This window comes from Desmodus rotundus, chromosome 2 (assembly GCF_022682495.2).
Source record: "Desmodus rotundus isolate HL8 chromosome 2, HLdesRot8A.1, whole genome shotgun sequence".
Classification (NCBI taxonomy): domain Eukaryota; kingdom Metazoa; phylum Chordata; class Mammalia; order Chiroptera; family Phyllostomidae; genus Desmodus; species Desmodus rotundus.
Window position 1 is genome coordinate 23,073,875 of NC_071388.1, and position 15,087 is coordinate 23,088,961.

At 40.1% G+C, this 15,087-nt stretch overlaps 1 protein-coding gene across 4 annotated transcripts in view; it reads right to left on the bottom strand.

The window, feature by feature from the left end:
- Positions 1–15,087, bottom strand: part of VEPH1 (ventricular zone expressed PH domain containing 1) — a 197,987-nt gene that overhangs the window by 16,744 nt on the left and 166,156 nt on the right. For all 4 annotated transcript variants that reach the window (XM_045197271.2, XM_045197268.2, XM_024560285.3 and 1 more), the window contains exon 12: positions 10,558–10,675. In XM_045197271.2, coding sequence (XP_045053206.1) covers positions 10,558–10,675 — 118 coding nt within the window. The remainder of the gene's footprint in view (positions 1–10,557; positions 10,676–15,087) is intronic.

The window sequence follows — 15,087 nt, forward strand, 5'->3', positions numbered from 1 at the left end:
AACAACTGAATCTAAAAAAAAACAAGAACAGAAGGGGTAGAAGGGGTAGAATGGTGGAAAAGTTACAGGGATTAGAAGCATAATTGGTAGGTACAAAACAGACAGGGGGATGCTAAGAATTATATAGGGAATGGAGAAACCAAAAAACTTATATGCACGACCCACGGACATGAACTAAGGGGAGAGGATTGCTGGAGGGAAGGGGTGTACTGGGTGGACAGGGGCAAAGGGGAAAATAATGGGACAACTGTAACAGCATAACCAATATAGGATACTTAAAATTTGAGAAAAGTATGTCTTAAAAATTTTTTGTCTCTTGAAATCCCTACTTCTGGGATTTACAACTCCTATGTAGTCTGTGGGGAATTTTTTTGTATGTATCAAGAGTCTCAAATTTACTTTAATTTCCTCCCATGTTTTTACTGATTTGTGTGTGTATGTGCCAGTTGTAATAAAGCCAACTATGATTACAGAGAATATGTTTAAGGAGGGATAGAAGCATTAAATGAGGAGGTCACAGGAGCCACATTTAGCAGACTGAGCGTCTGTGGTTTTTGAAACCACCAAGGATTGTAATGAATGGCATGTTTGTTACGACTATGCAGGCAGTGTTTTCGAGTGCCATACCTTGTCAGCAGTGAATAAGGGAGGAGGCATAACCCAGCATAGATTCTGTAACATCCTACAAGATGCTGTGGGTCCAAAATAGTACAGACAAACTTAATTTGACAACAGATCCTTGAGGGTACTTTTACATGGGCCTGAATGGCTTATTTTCTCAATAATTTCATACCAATCAAAATGTGATATGTTTTCCAGGCTTCTCTATCAATCATTAAAATATTGATCTAAAAAGTCTCAGAGCTCCTATTTTATAAGCCTGTGGAGGAATGTTTTCCAAACTGTTCTGAGGGCCACCTACATTGGAATACCTGCGGGCTTGTTAAAATGCACATTCCAAGGCACCACTCCAAATTCACTGGATCACAATTTTTGGATAGGGTGAGGTACCCACCTTTTTAAACAAGATTCCTAGATGATTCTTATGTAGCTCAAGAACTTCTAGGAAATGATAGTAGCCTCATGATAAATCACAGTAAGAGTGCATATAATATATAAAATAATAAAACTGGAAAACCAATAGTGGAAGAACATTTTTATGACCTTTTCATGAAATTAAACAATAAGATAGCAGTCTAAGATCATAGGCATGTCCTTGGCTTAAGTCAACAGAGTTACAGAAAAAAAAAATGCTCAGAATCAATAGAATTTGGCTTGTTATATCATCTGTGAAACAAAAATTCTAAAGTCACCTGCCAAGAAGGTAACCTATTCAGTAGTTCTGAGCAGTAAGTATGGTCACTTTTGTGCTTTTATGGGAAACTATCAAGGAAGATTCATCCAGTCTTCCCAAGCAGTGACTGATAGGGACCAAGGGGAAAAGATCAGGGATGGTGGAAATGAATGGAGATAATTGTTCAATCTTACGATCGACCGTTGAATAAGAAAGAGTTCTACACACATTTCCCATGTTGGTCTCACATTGTCATCTCATTAGTATGACCTCATGGATAGGTATTACAGGCAACATCTGGCCATAGGGTTTTAGGCAGTTTCAAATGTGGAGTGCTTTCCTACACTGTCTGCACTGTAGAGCTTTCCTCGCACTGGGGAAAATAGATCTGACATACTTGTTCCATAAGCAGGGTCACCCTGTTTGGGTTATAAAAGTTGAGCACATCTTACCCATTGTCCTGCCTGCCTGTACATTCTTGTTATTTTAGAATATTCTAAGGTGTTGTCTACAATGCTTTTGTGAAATCAGTTTACGCAAGTTCTATCTGTTGTGGTTGAACACTTGGTCTCAAACCTTTTAACAATAAATAGAAGTTTTATGATGTCTGCTTTGGAAGGTTTATCTATAATATATACACCATTACACTCTGTGTGTATTTAATTATATACATACACCAGAATAGCTTATTCTCTGTTAAATAAAACAGATCTGTCATAATACTTTTCAAAAGAACATGTATAAGAAGTTATTGTTTATATGAAAAATATATTTGGCACAAAAAGTACACTGGAAACATCACCATGTGAATATGTTTATTTCTCTTAAAATGTATCACTGTGAATTCATTAATTTTTTTTGTCAGCACTTGCCTAAGAAAAGTTTTACTGAAAATTTTCTGAGAAGATACAAATTTGGATGTTCACTTATTTGGTAAATATTTATTGAGCATGTACAGTGTGCCAAGGTCTGAGGATGAATGAGGGGAGCTTCCTTCATAGAACTTGTGTTGACTGGAGAAAATAGACATTCGTTAAATACTCACACATTAAAAAAAAGATGTAACAAGTGTTATGAGGAGAGGTATGAGGTGGTTTGAGGATCTTAGTATTGGTTAGGGAGGTTGCAGAAGGATTCCCTGTAGCAGTGAATTTGAGTTGTCATGGAGAGGGTAAAATCTACGTTAATTAACTAGGTGAAGATGGGCAAAAGAGCACTTTGGGAAGAAAAACAGCACATTCAAAAGCCTGATGATATCAGGAAGAAGTGTTGTGTGTGTGGGAAACTGAAGGAAGGTCCTTCCCACCAGAGCAGAGAGGAACAGACAGCGCATGGGACAAGATGAGGCTCGGGAAGTTGGGAGAGGCCATTGCAAGTGAGGCTGTGAGGGGCATGTTATGGAGTATGGTCTTCAAAATGAGAGCCATGGGAAGCTATTGTAAGGTTTTACGTAGGGGCTGGCACAATTGGGTTCTTGCTTTGAAGAGATCATTTTGGCTGAGTGTGGGAGGGAGATCAGAAGGGTCCAGATGAACTCAGTTAGGAGGCTATTGTCTGTATTTTAGGTATAAGGTGATGATATTTTGCTCTAGGGTGATGGAGAGAGACAGACAGAGCTGAGAGCAATTAAGAAGGTAAAATCCACAATATCAGGGGGTAGACTGGCTGGCGATGAGGGAGAAAACAATGGGTCTCTGGCTGGTGCAACAGAATAAGTGATGTTGTGTTTACTGAGATAGGAAATTCTGAAAGAAGACCAAGTGGTTTTTAGGACAAGGGTGAGACAGTCATAAGTTTTAATTTAAATGAACTGAGCTTGAGGTGCCTTTGAAGCAGTCAAGTAGTCAGTGGTAGACAGAAAGCTGGAGTGCAGAGGAGAGGACTGTAGATACACACTGGGGAGTTGTCCATCAGAGTGGTTACTAAGCTGCAGATCCAGCAGAGATGGACTGGGGAGAATGTGTGCAGTGAAGAGAAGAGAGATGCTCTGACAGTGAATAGCTGGACAGAGGAAGGTGGGCCTGGGAAGGAGGCTGAGAAGTGCCTAGAGAGTCAGAGAGACAGCAGGGGAGTGTGTGTTGTAGAAGCCAAGGAAGAAAATGTTTGAGGAAGGAGGAAATGGTGAACAGAGTTGAATGAATGCTGCTGCAAGGCAAGTAACTCAAGTACTGAAACATCCAATGCAGGGGTGACTTGCATGACTCTAACAGACATAGAAATAATGGGCTCAGAAGCCAGATAGAGAGGGGTTGAGTCAGAGGTGAAGGAGGCAAGGTAACGCAGAGACTGAGCATTGACAACTCGTGTGGCTTTACAGAGGAGGTGAGAGAGAAGCAGTAGGTGAAGAGAAAGGAGAGGCTAAGTCAGTTGAGTGTTTAGAAGCCAAAAGGAGGATTCGGTTGGGATGGAGAAAATTGAATAGAAAAGAGGGAAATGGTAATCTGTACCACAGAGTGTCTGAGAAGGTAAGAAGAATGAGATCCAAGACAAAATATGACCACCCTACTGAGATATTGGATGACTTCATTCTCAGTAGCGGCTAAAAGCACCTCTATGTGTTTTTACATATGTGAGTTCATAGTTGAAAAACAGATTTCATTTCTAATGTATTTATATAGGTAAGTAAAAGATAAGGATTACTCTGAGAGGTGATGACTAGAGCTTTTAAAAATGTATTTTATTTTAAAAACTACATGCAAATTTTTAAAATCAATGTCATCTGAAGCCTGTATAGTATAGAGACTGATTCACTCACTGTAGTCTGTCTGATTAAGCATGCTTCTCCTCCTCCACATATTGGCTTGACTCAGCTTACTCTCCAAGTAGGGAAGACACATTTCCATGCGTGATGATTGGTTTGTAGATAAGCACAGAGTGACTAGTGCTTTGCTGCAAGTATAAGGCCTATGCGATACTTTTACCCTATATTATGATAAGACTGTTGATCCATTATAGAAAGGCAGAAAGATTAGGAAAGTGATGTTGGAAGAAAAATAAATGTAAACCCTTGAAGGGTGCTAGGTTACTGATCTGAGCGTATTTCTCATTGAGGCTCACATGTTATTAGCAAGCATACTATAGATTCTATGTGTATGTATGAATGAAAATCTTCTATATAACATCAAAATTGGGTATCCATAAAGTGTTGAAACCTTGTACACAGCAAACATTTTCTCCTTATAAAAGTTTATTTTGCAAAAGATGTTAATTCAAATTTAAAGTTCAGTAAGATTTTTTTTAATTATGAGAAAAATGTCAGATTTTAAATTTGCATTTCAAAATAAATCCTATTTTTTCCATAGTCATCCTGCTACTTACATGATCCATGAAATAATCATCCATCTGTCTGCCAAATACTTGTTAAACACTACTGTGTGCAGGCACTGGGTAGGGAATACTCCATGGTTCTTCCTTCTCTAGTTTACTGTCTTGTGGGAGGGATGGATGGCAACATGCTGTGCACACTACAGAAGTGTGGGCAGATGATGGAAGGGACGGAGAGGAGAGAATTTATTCTGCTTGGGAGTGGTGTGTCCACGTGTGCCGGGGTGTGTGCACATGTGTGTGTGTATGTTTGAAAGATTATATATATATATCTCCATATATATATATATATATATATATATATATATATATATGGAGAGAGAGAGAGAGAGACAGACAGACAGACAGAGAGAGAGACAGAGAGAGAGACTGATTTAACAGAAAGGAACGCCCATATCAGAGAGGCATATACCATTGACATGGGAAGGGGAGCCCTGGCTGGTGGCTCAGTGGATTGAGTGCCGGCCTGTGAACCAAAGGGTCACTGGTTTGATTCCCAGTCAGGGCACATGCCTGGGTTGTGGGTCAGGTCCCTAGTGGTTGGGGGCATGTGAGAGGAAACCAACTGGTGTTTCTTCATCACATCAATGCTTCTCTCCCTCTCTTCCTCCTTCCCTTCTCCTCTCTCTGAAAATAAATAAATAAAATTTTTAAAAAATATGGAAAGAGGGGAGAAGGACAAAGATTCTAGGATAATAACTTATCCGAGCTGTTAAGTGTGTGTTTGTTTTGCCATAAAGTTATCCAAAGTATCTTTAAACAACAAACCGAGGTTCTACGTCATCAATACATCTTCAGGAGTCGCTAACGGTATATAAACATGGAACGCCCTACGCAGGTACTACACTGGTTTTGGTGCTCAAACAACATTTAGCATGTACGACAATGTTCTGACACATGGTGGGAGGGAAGGCATTATAACACAAACCCCGCCGTCGCATAAATCCAAAATGGGTTTTCTTTGGTCACCTTTAAAGTTTTGTGAATACTGACACTGAAATTAGATGGAAAAGTTCCATATGAATGGACTCACAAGGCTATTTGTGTCCTACAGTCTGGCCCTCAGAGGTCATTTAGCCCATTCTCACATTGGTGTCTGTAACGGAGGGTCATCTAGCCACACTGAAGATGTCCAGGAAAGGACAGCAGCAAATCTCCTTACAAAGGCTTTTCTTATCCTGATATAGTTTTGAAACCATCTCTACTGGCCATGTGATATAATTAATGGATAGCATACTCTTACAGCACGAATATTTGACTTTAAGTTCTAAAGAGGAATCTTGATAGCAGGTTGTCTGGCAAAAAAATGCTTTCATTTTATTTTATAACCGAAGGAGACTTCCTATGACAATGACATTCAATACCTAAAAATCGAATGACTCAGAGAGTAATCATACTCGGGAACACTCAGATTTGTAGAGGAAGGCACAAGCGTCAAAACCGAGCCATCTCTAAGTTAATTTTTGTAGGGTGTAAGAACAAAGGCATCCCATGTCTCGAGGGACATGAGAGAAAGTCATGACCCAGTTTCCACTCGTCCTTTTAAAAAATGTGACTGAAGAGAAAGCCAGATGTGTTCCAGGATGGCCAGCTGAATAATTCTTACTGTTAACGCACACCAGCAATTCTAAGACATGAGCACGACTGATAAAAGTGATTTGCTTAGTTTTCCAGAAATAAATTCTGTGCTGTTAAAACTACTTGCTCAATCTCCGTTCTCCTGTTCCTGTGGGGTAAAGAGATTGGCAATGAACCCTAGCAGGCAAGAGTCCCAGGATTCTTGAGTTATTTCAGTAGTTTTCTCATCTCCTCTGGACTTTTATAAAATGATTATCAGAAACTGAATCAGCAATTGGAAGGGCTGGAGATCGTGTCTAATGGAACTGTTGCCCACGTGCAGCGATGACTCGCACCCCAGTGTGCAACGCCCCCGCTCTTCTTTAACTAGAATAAGTTGTCGGGAAGGTAGACCACGCGCTGGTCTTTTCATGGCCAGGAAATGGAGCAATTGTTTTTGGAATTTCCAGTATTCCATGTCCTTAACTTGGATGTGGCCTAGAGACTGAAGTTTCAGGTTCAGGAGAATTAACCTGGATTGAAATCCTCCTTCTACTGCTTAGCAGTTGTGTTACCTTAGGAGAATTACATAACCTCTCTGTGTTTCAGTTTCCTCGTTTGTAAAATGGAGTCAGTGATGATAAGAAAATGAGAAAAATGCATGTGAGGTTCAGCACATGGTTAACACGATAAATGCCAGCCATTGCAATCTTTTTAGGGCCTCTGCACTATTCTAGCATTTAGTTTCCTCTGACTTCACCTGCACCTAATTGGATAAAAATATATTTTATTGACTACCAGATATTAAACTCTTATGAATTTCTGTGTGTTGATGGTGGAGTTGGTGGGAAGATGAGTAGGATTTGGTGGAGCGATGAGACTTTTCCCCGAAGAGGGGAGTGAATTTAAGGTGACTGTGTAAGCCAGCCGATTTGCTGTCGATTTCTGGAGTCCAGTAGTTTAGTCTACACTCTGTTAAGAAGCATTCACATTTTAGGATGTCTGGTTGAAGTTCTAATTGCCTCATGCTTTGTTCCTCATTTATGGAATAGCTGCAAATATTTTATTTATTTATTTTACTTTTTCATTGAATTTCTTGGGGTGACACTGGTTCATAAAATTATGTAGGTTTCAGTTGTACAGTTCCATAATACATCATCTGTATGTTGTATTGTGTGTTTACCACCCCTGCAAATATTTTTTAAGTGCTGGAACAATGAATACTTGACAACAATTTTTGTATCATTTGTCAGTACCTTAAAAAACAAACAAACGTACAAACTCAAATCCAGTGTCTTCAGCCTTTTGTCCTAGACTCCAACCCTACTTCTTTAGACCCTCCTCCCTGAGGCCGACAGGACGTCTGGACCCTGCGTGGGCACTGATAAAACCCAGAGCAGTAACAGGACTCCGGCACAGTGTCCAGCACTAGACAGGATGGGAAGTGAACTTTAAAAAAAAATTTTTTTTTGTGGTGACTTCTCTCAAGGAGGAAACAAGCACCAACCTCCGTTTATCAGATTCAAAATGTACTGGGTATGGAATAGTCATGTATTTGACATGATTAACACATAATTACAATCTTGAAACATCATATTTTAATATTCAAGGCTTTGCCATTTCTAATATTCATTTTTTATTCTTTCATTCACTTGCTCAACAAATATTTATTGCATGCTAAAAATATACAAGGAAGTATACTTGATTTTTCCATCTATGCCTTCTAGGAGACACTCAACCTCACCAAATGCGCATTGCATAAATAAAAAATAAGATGCAGGTACTCTGCTAGCTGTGTATAACCAAATCACAGAATATTTATTCCTATGTCCTGATCACCTTTAAACTTACAATTCAAGCAGGACATGAATGCAAATATTATCTCCATTAATAATATGTGTGCCATCAATGTTTTGTTAGACCTTTCACTTAGATTAAATACATAATTTATATGCTTATATAAAAATAAGGAGATGAGATTAACAACCCATATAAACTTTTCAGGGATTCAAGAGCTTTTGGTGAAAATATTAATTTAAAATAGGATTTCTCTCTGGCTCAAACCACCTTTCATGTAGCGAAAGGAAATGAGCAAAGAAATCCAAGCACACTGAAGGTTTCAGGGCCAAACATTTTGATTCAATATGTTCTGCTGTAAAATATTTGGCCTTGTTTGAATTTTTATTGCTATATGTTCTCAGTCTATATTTAACGGTGAGAAACACAAATAAGAAAGAGTGAGTGTGCAAAATATTCTTTTCAAGTGCATGGCAGTGAATTTGAGAAAACATATATTAAAGGAGCACTTTGTGTTTTTAACTTTCAGTGCCTTTCCTGAGGCCCCCCTTGGCCAGATTCAATGAACTGTTTATTGAAACAAGGACTCAGCTTACTTGGAATGAAAATTCTGAAGGGCTTCTCAGAGCCACCTGATAAGCACCTTACTTTGCTGTGCTCTCAAAATTTCTTTTAGGCTCTTTTCATAGGTGAAATTAGAAATGTTTATAACGGAGACATTCAATTCCCCAATTCCTTATTTGTTTGAACTAACTTTTTTTAAGTCACCACTCAAGGATATATTTTTATTAATTTTTAAAAGATTTTATTCATTTATTTTTAGACAGAGGGGAAGGAAGGGAGAAAGAAAGGAGAGAAACATCAGTGTGTGTTTGCCTCTCGAGCACCCCCGACTGGGGACCTGGCCATCAAACCAGGCATATGCCCTGACTGGGAATCAAACTGGCAACTCTTTGGTTCTCAGGCCAGCACTCAATCCACTAAGCCACACCAACCTGGGCTGTTTCTTATTAATTTTAGAGAGAGGAGAAAGGAAAAAGAGAGAGAGAATGAGAGAGAGAGAAAAACATTACTGTGAGAGAGAAACATTATTCGGTTGTCTTCCATCCTGTGGCCTGACCAGGGATCAAACCAGCAATTTAGGCACGTGCACTGACTGGGGATTGAATCCGCCACATTTGGTGTACGGAACCATGCTCCAACCAACTGAACCACCAGGCAGGGATCAAATTAACTGCTTAAAAATTGGGGTGTTCACTCTGGCATCAGCTCTATCCTGATTTTAATCAGCCAACAATCTGTGCCTTGCAAAGGCTGCGTCCTTAACTGCCAGCTCCTTCCATCCGTACCTTTTCCGTGGGGTAACACATTTTAGTTGGTGCCTCCCCTCGATCCCCTCACATCCCCATCAGGCCAAATAAACACACTTTATTTTTCTATTCAGCCTAAACATCTTGGCAGTTAGCAAGAGGACAGACTTGTCACAATGGGTGATCTCTAAACTGCACAAAATTCTAAAATGAAAGGCACAGGTACAGGGGTATAATCAACAGTTCTCTAGAGTAGAGGACGGCTCATCTACAAAGTGGCTTTAGCGTGACCATGTTTTAACACTGCTTTCTTGGTCTGCACTGCAGTTTCATTGGTGTCGGCAACTCTGTCCTCTCCGAGGGAAAACCTCTGATGACATATTCCAAGGACAGCGTAACTTTTGAACATAGGCTTATTACCAAACAATTTCCACTGGTCAGAGTGGGGCCAGTGTAACCAGGAAGCAGAAAGGTGAAATGGTTAAGAGTGTGGGCCCCGAAGGCAGGCTGAGTCCCCATCCTGACACTGTGAATTCATTACCTGTGTGACTTTGGGAAGTTATCAAATTACTCTGTGCCTCAGTTTTACCATAAGTAATGGCTGAGATAATATTGATACTAACCTCAGAAGATTTTTGTGATGGTTAAATGAGGTATTTGATGTTTAGCACTGAGCTTGGCTCATATTCACTAGCAATTACTATTTTTAGGGAAGGAAAGTTGACTAAATTCCTTGGGCGGCAGAAAGAAAGGGGGAGGATGAGTAACCAGCTATGAAGTTATTCCTCAAATAATTTCTTACTCTTTAAGGAATTATTTTTACACATTTTAATTGTAAAGCAAAAGTGTAAGGGATGACTAGCAGATGACCCATTCAGTGTGCTCATTCATTCATTAAGTGTGGTCTCATTTCTTAGAAGCTCTGGACAGAATGTTTCTTTTTCTCCAAACCTTGTGTCATTTGGGTGGAAATTAAGGTGGTGCCAGGGCAAAACGGCCAGACCTGCTTTCCTCACAGCTACGTATGTAAGGTATTGTTTCTCTTGTTCATTTCTGGTGTATGTGTCTTTCCCTTTCAACATTTCTTTTTCTCACTCTCACTTGGGTGAGATACCTTTCTCAGCACAAAGCAGAGGCAATCAGGCCCACTTCTGTGCGTTGTTACAACTGAGGATGTTTATGCAAGAAGAGGGCCAACTGGAACAGTGGCGCTCATAGATCCCTGCCAATCCCAGGGGTGCACACGATTCTTAGCAGTAAGGGGGTGTCTCTCACCGGTTGCTTTTTCAGGGTTGTTGCACATGAAGCATTGCCATGCTCCTGCCGCTTCACTGAAGCCAAACACGTCAAAGAACCTCACTTCTTCCAGATGGAGCTGTACCTGGTCCAGATCCTGTTTCAGGAACACAAAGCACAGGGAGCATAAGCTGATGTGCCTGCTGCATAGGATTCTGAAACTGGAAAGGGGTCCTCGAAGCAGGAGGGCCAGTGTTCAGTTCTAGTACTAAGGATGAGGAGGGAGTGTTGAGAAGACCTCTCTCGGTCCACTATGGAAAGAGCAGCATCTCAAGCTCTTTCAAGGGAGTGCTCTTAAATGCAGAGGGCAGTGAGCGTGGGCCCCAGGGCTGGGCACCATGGTAGGTGGTGATGGGTCAGAGCCTGAAGTAGCCCAGAATTTTCTTGCATCTAGTCACAGTTCCAGAATTTCTACAAAGAAGGGACATCTAAGTGGCAGTGTGGTTGAGAGGAACACTATTGGGGGATTTGTCTTTTAAGTACCCTTTACATGAACATGAGAATCAATTATTCATATCAAAAATTATTTTTATTAGGTTGGTTGTGCAGAGGGCTGGTGGAAATTACAGAGGAAGGCTTAATCCTTCAGTTTTGGCTCCAGTATTGTTTTAGTAGTTTGCTTTATCTTAAAAGTATATGCAAAGTTTGCATTCTATTCCATAATATGGCTGTATTGGTCTTAATGGAAAATAATGTCTTAAATTACTTATCAGTAAATTAGTTAACTTTCCCCCTCAAAATGGTTAGTAGAATTGACACACCAAGAAGACGGCCCATGTTTTATGAGCCCTATGGCATTGTGCCAATGTATTCCTAGAGAGAGAGGTTCCATTACATTGTAAATGGATGGAGAACTATTAGCCTAACCAAATTAAATAGCTCTACTGTCCTCCTGAGGCTTCCCTATTATGTAAATGACTTTTATCCTCTGCTACAGGGTGGCCAGAACTGCACTCTTAAAAGGTTGCTTTCCTAAGAGGAATTTAATGTCCTTGCTAGACTTGTACGTGCCCAGCCATCTTAGGTGTTTGTCCTCTGTTGATCTGTGATTTTATTTCCTTTTCTTTGGTCCATACACACTTACCTTCCACCCATAGTGACAAATCCTAGTATGTCCAAGAGCTGAAGGATGGACTGCTTATGGTGGATCTAAAGTACAGAATGCTTGAGTGGCTACCCACATTCTACCCCAGAGTTCTGGTTTGCCAGGTCTACATTTCTTGACAGAAGTGAGAAGTATGTTAGACTCTAAGCTCCTTGAGGGCAGAAATATTCCGCCTTGCTCACAGTTGCATCTGCAGAGTCTAGTCCAACATTGGGAATGGAGTGACACCATTGGTTTGCAGGCCCAGTGCAAAGTTTACTAATGGACTATACAAATGGCAATATGAGAATTTCAACGGGATCTCTTTTTAGGGAACATTTACATTCACTGGAACAGAAACACAATGAAGGCAGGGGTTTTTGTCTGTTGTATTGGCTGTTATAACCTCAGCACCTAAAAGTACCTGTCATATAAGCAAATGTTAATAAATACATGTGGAATAATGAAAGACATAAACTGGGACTAGAAATGAATACTTTCAAACATCTTTTATTAAGACTATTATGGCTCGTGTTCTTGGATTGGACATTTCAAAGGCTCCACATGCTGAATACAGCATTTTTGAGTTGCTAACGTTTAATAGCATATTTCAGGCATTCCAGTAGGCTTGTATATACACAATGTTGTTTCGACAAAAGTGATTTCAAATGTGTTTAATGGAAAAAAGGAGACTTAATAAAAATTTTTTAAAGCATGTTCCCAAGATAAAGACTGAAGAAGCACCTGGGAGTTTTGTAGATTTCAAAGGATGAAATCCACATTAGAATTTATGGGGGAAGCACAGATGTTCATAAATATCAGTTTCAAAACTGCTAAGTCTCTGAAGTCTGTACTTAGCCATTGGCATGCAAATCACCTCCCTATTTTCCACACAATTTAAGTTCAATTTTTCATTCAGCACAGACACTGATAGCAAACAAAGTGCTTAGAATAATACATAAGAGTTCTTTTATTTTTCCTGTTCTGAGACCAGAATGTCCCAGGTTGTTACCTATAATCCACCTTTGTCCTGGTAAGGAGTTATTTAACAAGTTTGAGACAGATGGAAGCTCTGCCGCAGTGTTCACGTTCTGAAGTCAAGAGCAGGTGGTTACAAATCCTCCTTCTTCAGAAGATTTAGGTGTTGTGCAAAGGGAACTGAGTGAAGAAGGTAGGTGGTAGTTCTACAAACCATAGAAATTGGCACAAACAGCCAACTTGAACAGAGAGACGGATGAAACACAGAGATCTAAATATTGGTAGGAAATCAAAGCAAAATAAATCAGAAAACAAGCAAACACAAACCAACAACTAGTGATATATACATTTTTGAAAATGTGACCTCTTGATATGTTTGAGGTCATCACTCCTCTGACTTAATCTTCTTTACCCTCCTGGGTTCTGTAGCCTTCCCAGGCCTTGCCCAAGAATTTCTGTATGGCTTCTTTTTTTTTTTTTCAAGACAAGAGCACTAAGACTAACTCGTTTAGAGAATTACAAACTTCCTTTAAGACAGACTCCAAAAGAGTAATACAAATCATTCATGTCTAAAGTCACTCCCTGAGTATTTCATTTCAGTGGGATTATAGTGGACAGACCCTAGAGCGACCACTTCCCCTCTGTCCCCCAATAATTTCCGTCTCCTGGTGTTCATCCCTTTGGATAGTCTCCTCCCCTTAAGTGCTGGAGGGATCTGTGTGTTGCTCCTAACCAAGAATATGGCAAAAGTGACAGGACATCAATCCCACGATTACCATAGTGTACACACACATGCACACACACAAACCAACCTGTCTTGCTAGATGCAAAGAGAGAGTGCCCTCCTGGACTTGAAAACGTAAGCTGCTGCGTTGTGAATTGCCCATGGATGGCAGGGAACTGTGGGTGGCCTCCAGGACATAAAGGTGGCCTGCAGCCAACAGCCAGTAAGAGTTCCTGGCCTTCAGTCCTACAAACCCCAGTAAACGGTTTCTGCCAAGAACCTGAGTGAGTCTGGAAGCAGACTCTCCCCATTTAAATCTCCAAATGAGAACATAGCCCAGGCAATATCTTGTAGCCTTGTGAGACCTCGAGGTAGGCACAAGCAGACTCCTGATCCAAGGAAACTGTAAGATAACAAATGCATATTGTTTTAAGCTGCTAGGTTTCTGGTAATTTGTTATGTGGCATTCAGAATCAATACTGAGATTGTGCCATGAAGAAGGGTAGGCCACCCTGTTGGCTGATTCTCAAAGAAAACCCTGATTCTGCCTAGAGGGGGCACATTCTTCCAAGTGCACTCCAAATCATGGCTCAGTAAAACCTGAGGAATATGGAAGTCCAAATTATTTCAGCTGACTTAAGGAAAAAAAATATTTAATCATAGTAAGTATGCATTAAGAAGCACTTTTTCTAATAAACACCATCTAATGCAAGAGGAATAAAAGCCCCTGGAGGGAAAATGATGTTTTTAAGCAGCTGATTAAATGAGAGTTCCTCCTGTTTTAGAAGAAAATCACTAATGAGGGCGGGAACTAGGAAACTATATAAAAAGTCCTGTGTGAAGCCTCTTAGGGGAAAATTAAGCCAGGCAGCACGGAAAGATGAGAGGATATTTACAACATCATTTTGATGACAGTGACGGCATGAGTCAGCGCTGTGGATTCCATACAAGTGCAAAGTGGCCTCTGGGTGCTATAATGTGGTCTGCGTACTGTGAGAGGGCACCGAGAAGCAATTTTCCAGAAATCAGTGAACGCACACATCTGGGAGAAGTTTGGGTTCTGGCACATTTAAATTCTGTTCTAAAGTTATTTTTGCACAGATACTCACGTAGCATCGCCTCACGTGCTCTGTGTGCCTGTGGTTAATGGGATCAACTCTAGGCACCTACTTTAGATTTGCTTTAAGAAACATGAACAAGAGGTTTTTTAAAAAAAATCCCCAATATTTGCATGTAATGGTAAGGCTTTGTGTCATGATGGCTACTCCTAGTGCATATATTCTAACTACACAGAGTCCGGAGTGTGAAATAAATTTATTGAGGGAAGAAAATTAATGACTCGTCTTTAGATTGTTCACCTTTATATCGCTTCTACTGTCATACATACAATGTGTGGGCATGGTGTTATAAGAAACACTGCATGTTAAATGAATATACTAGCAAAAGGACTCTAGAGAGAATTGATGCTACAATTTAATTTTTAAATTTATTTCAATTTTTGAAAAATACTGTAATTGTCTTTAATTCACAACATGAAGTCTTGACAGCAACTGGAGTCAGGAACCAAGGATAACAGGGTAGAGGAGATGCAGACTTGTATCCAAGGAGGTGAAAAGTGATTCACTGGATCCACAGTAGTGCTTCCAGAGGGAAATTGGGATACACGGTTATTTGTGTTTGCTTGGGATTATTATCAAGCTTTGTCTGGGGTGAATTCTTTGGC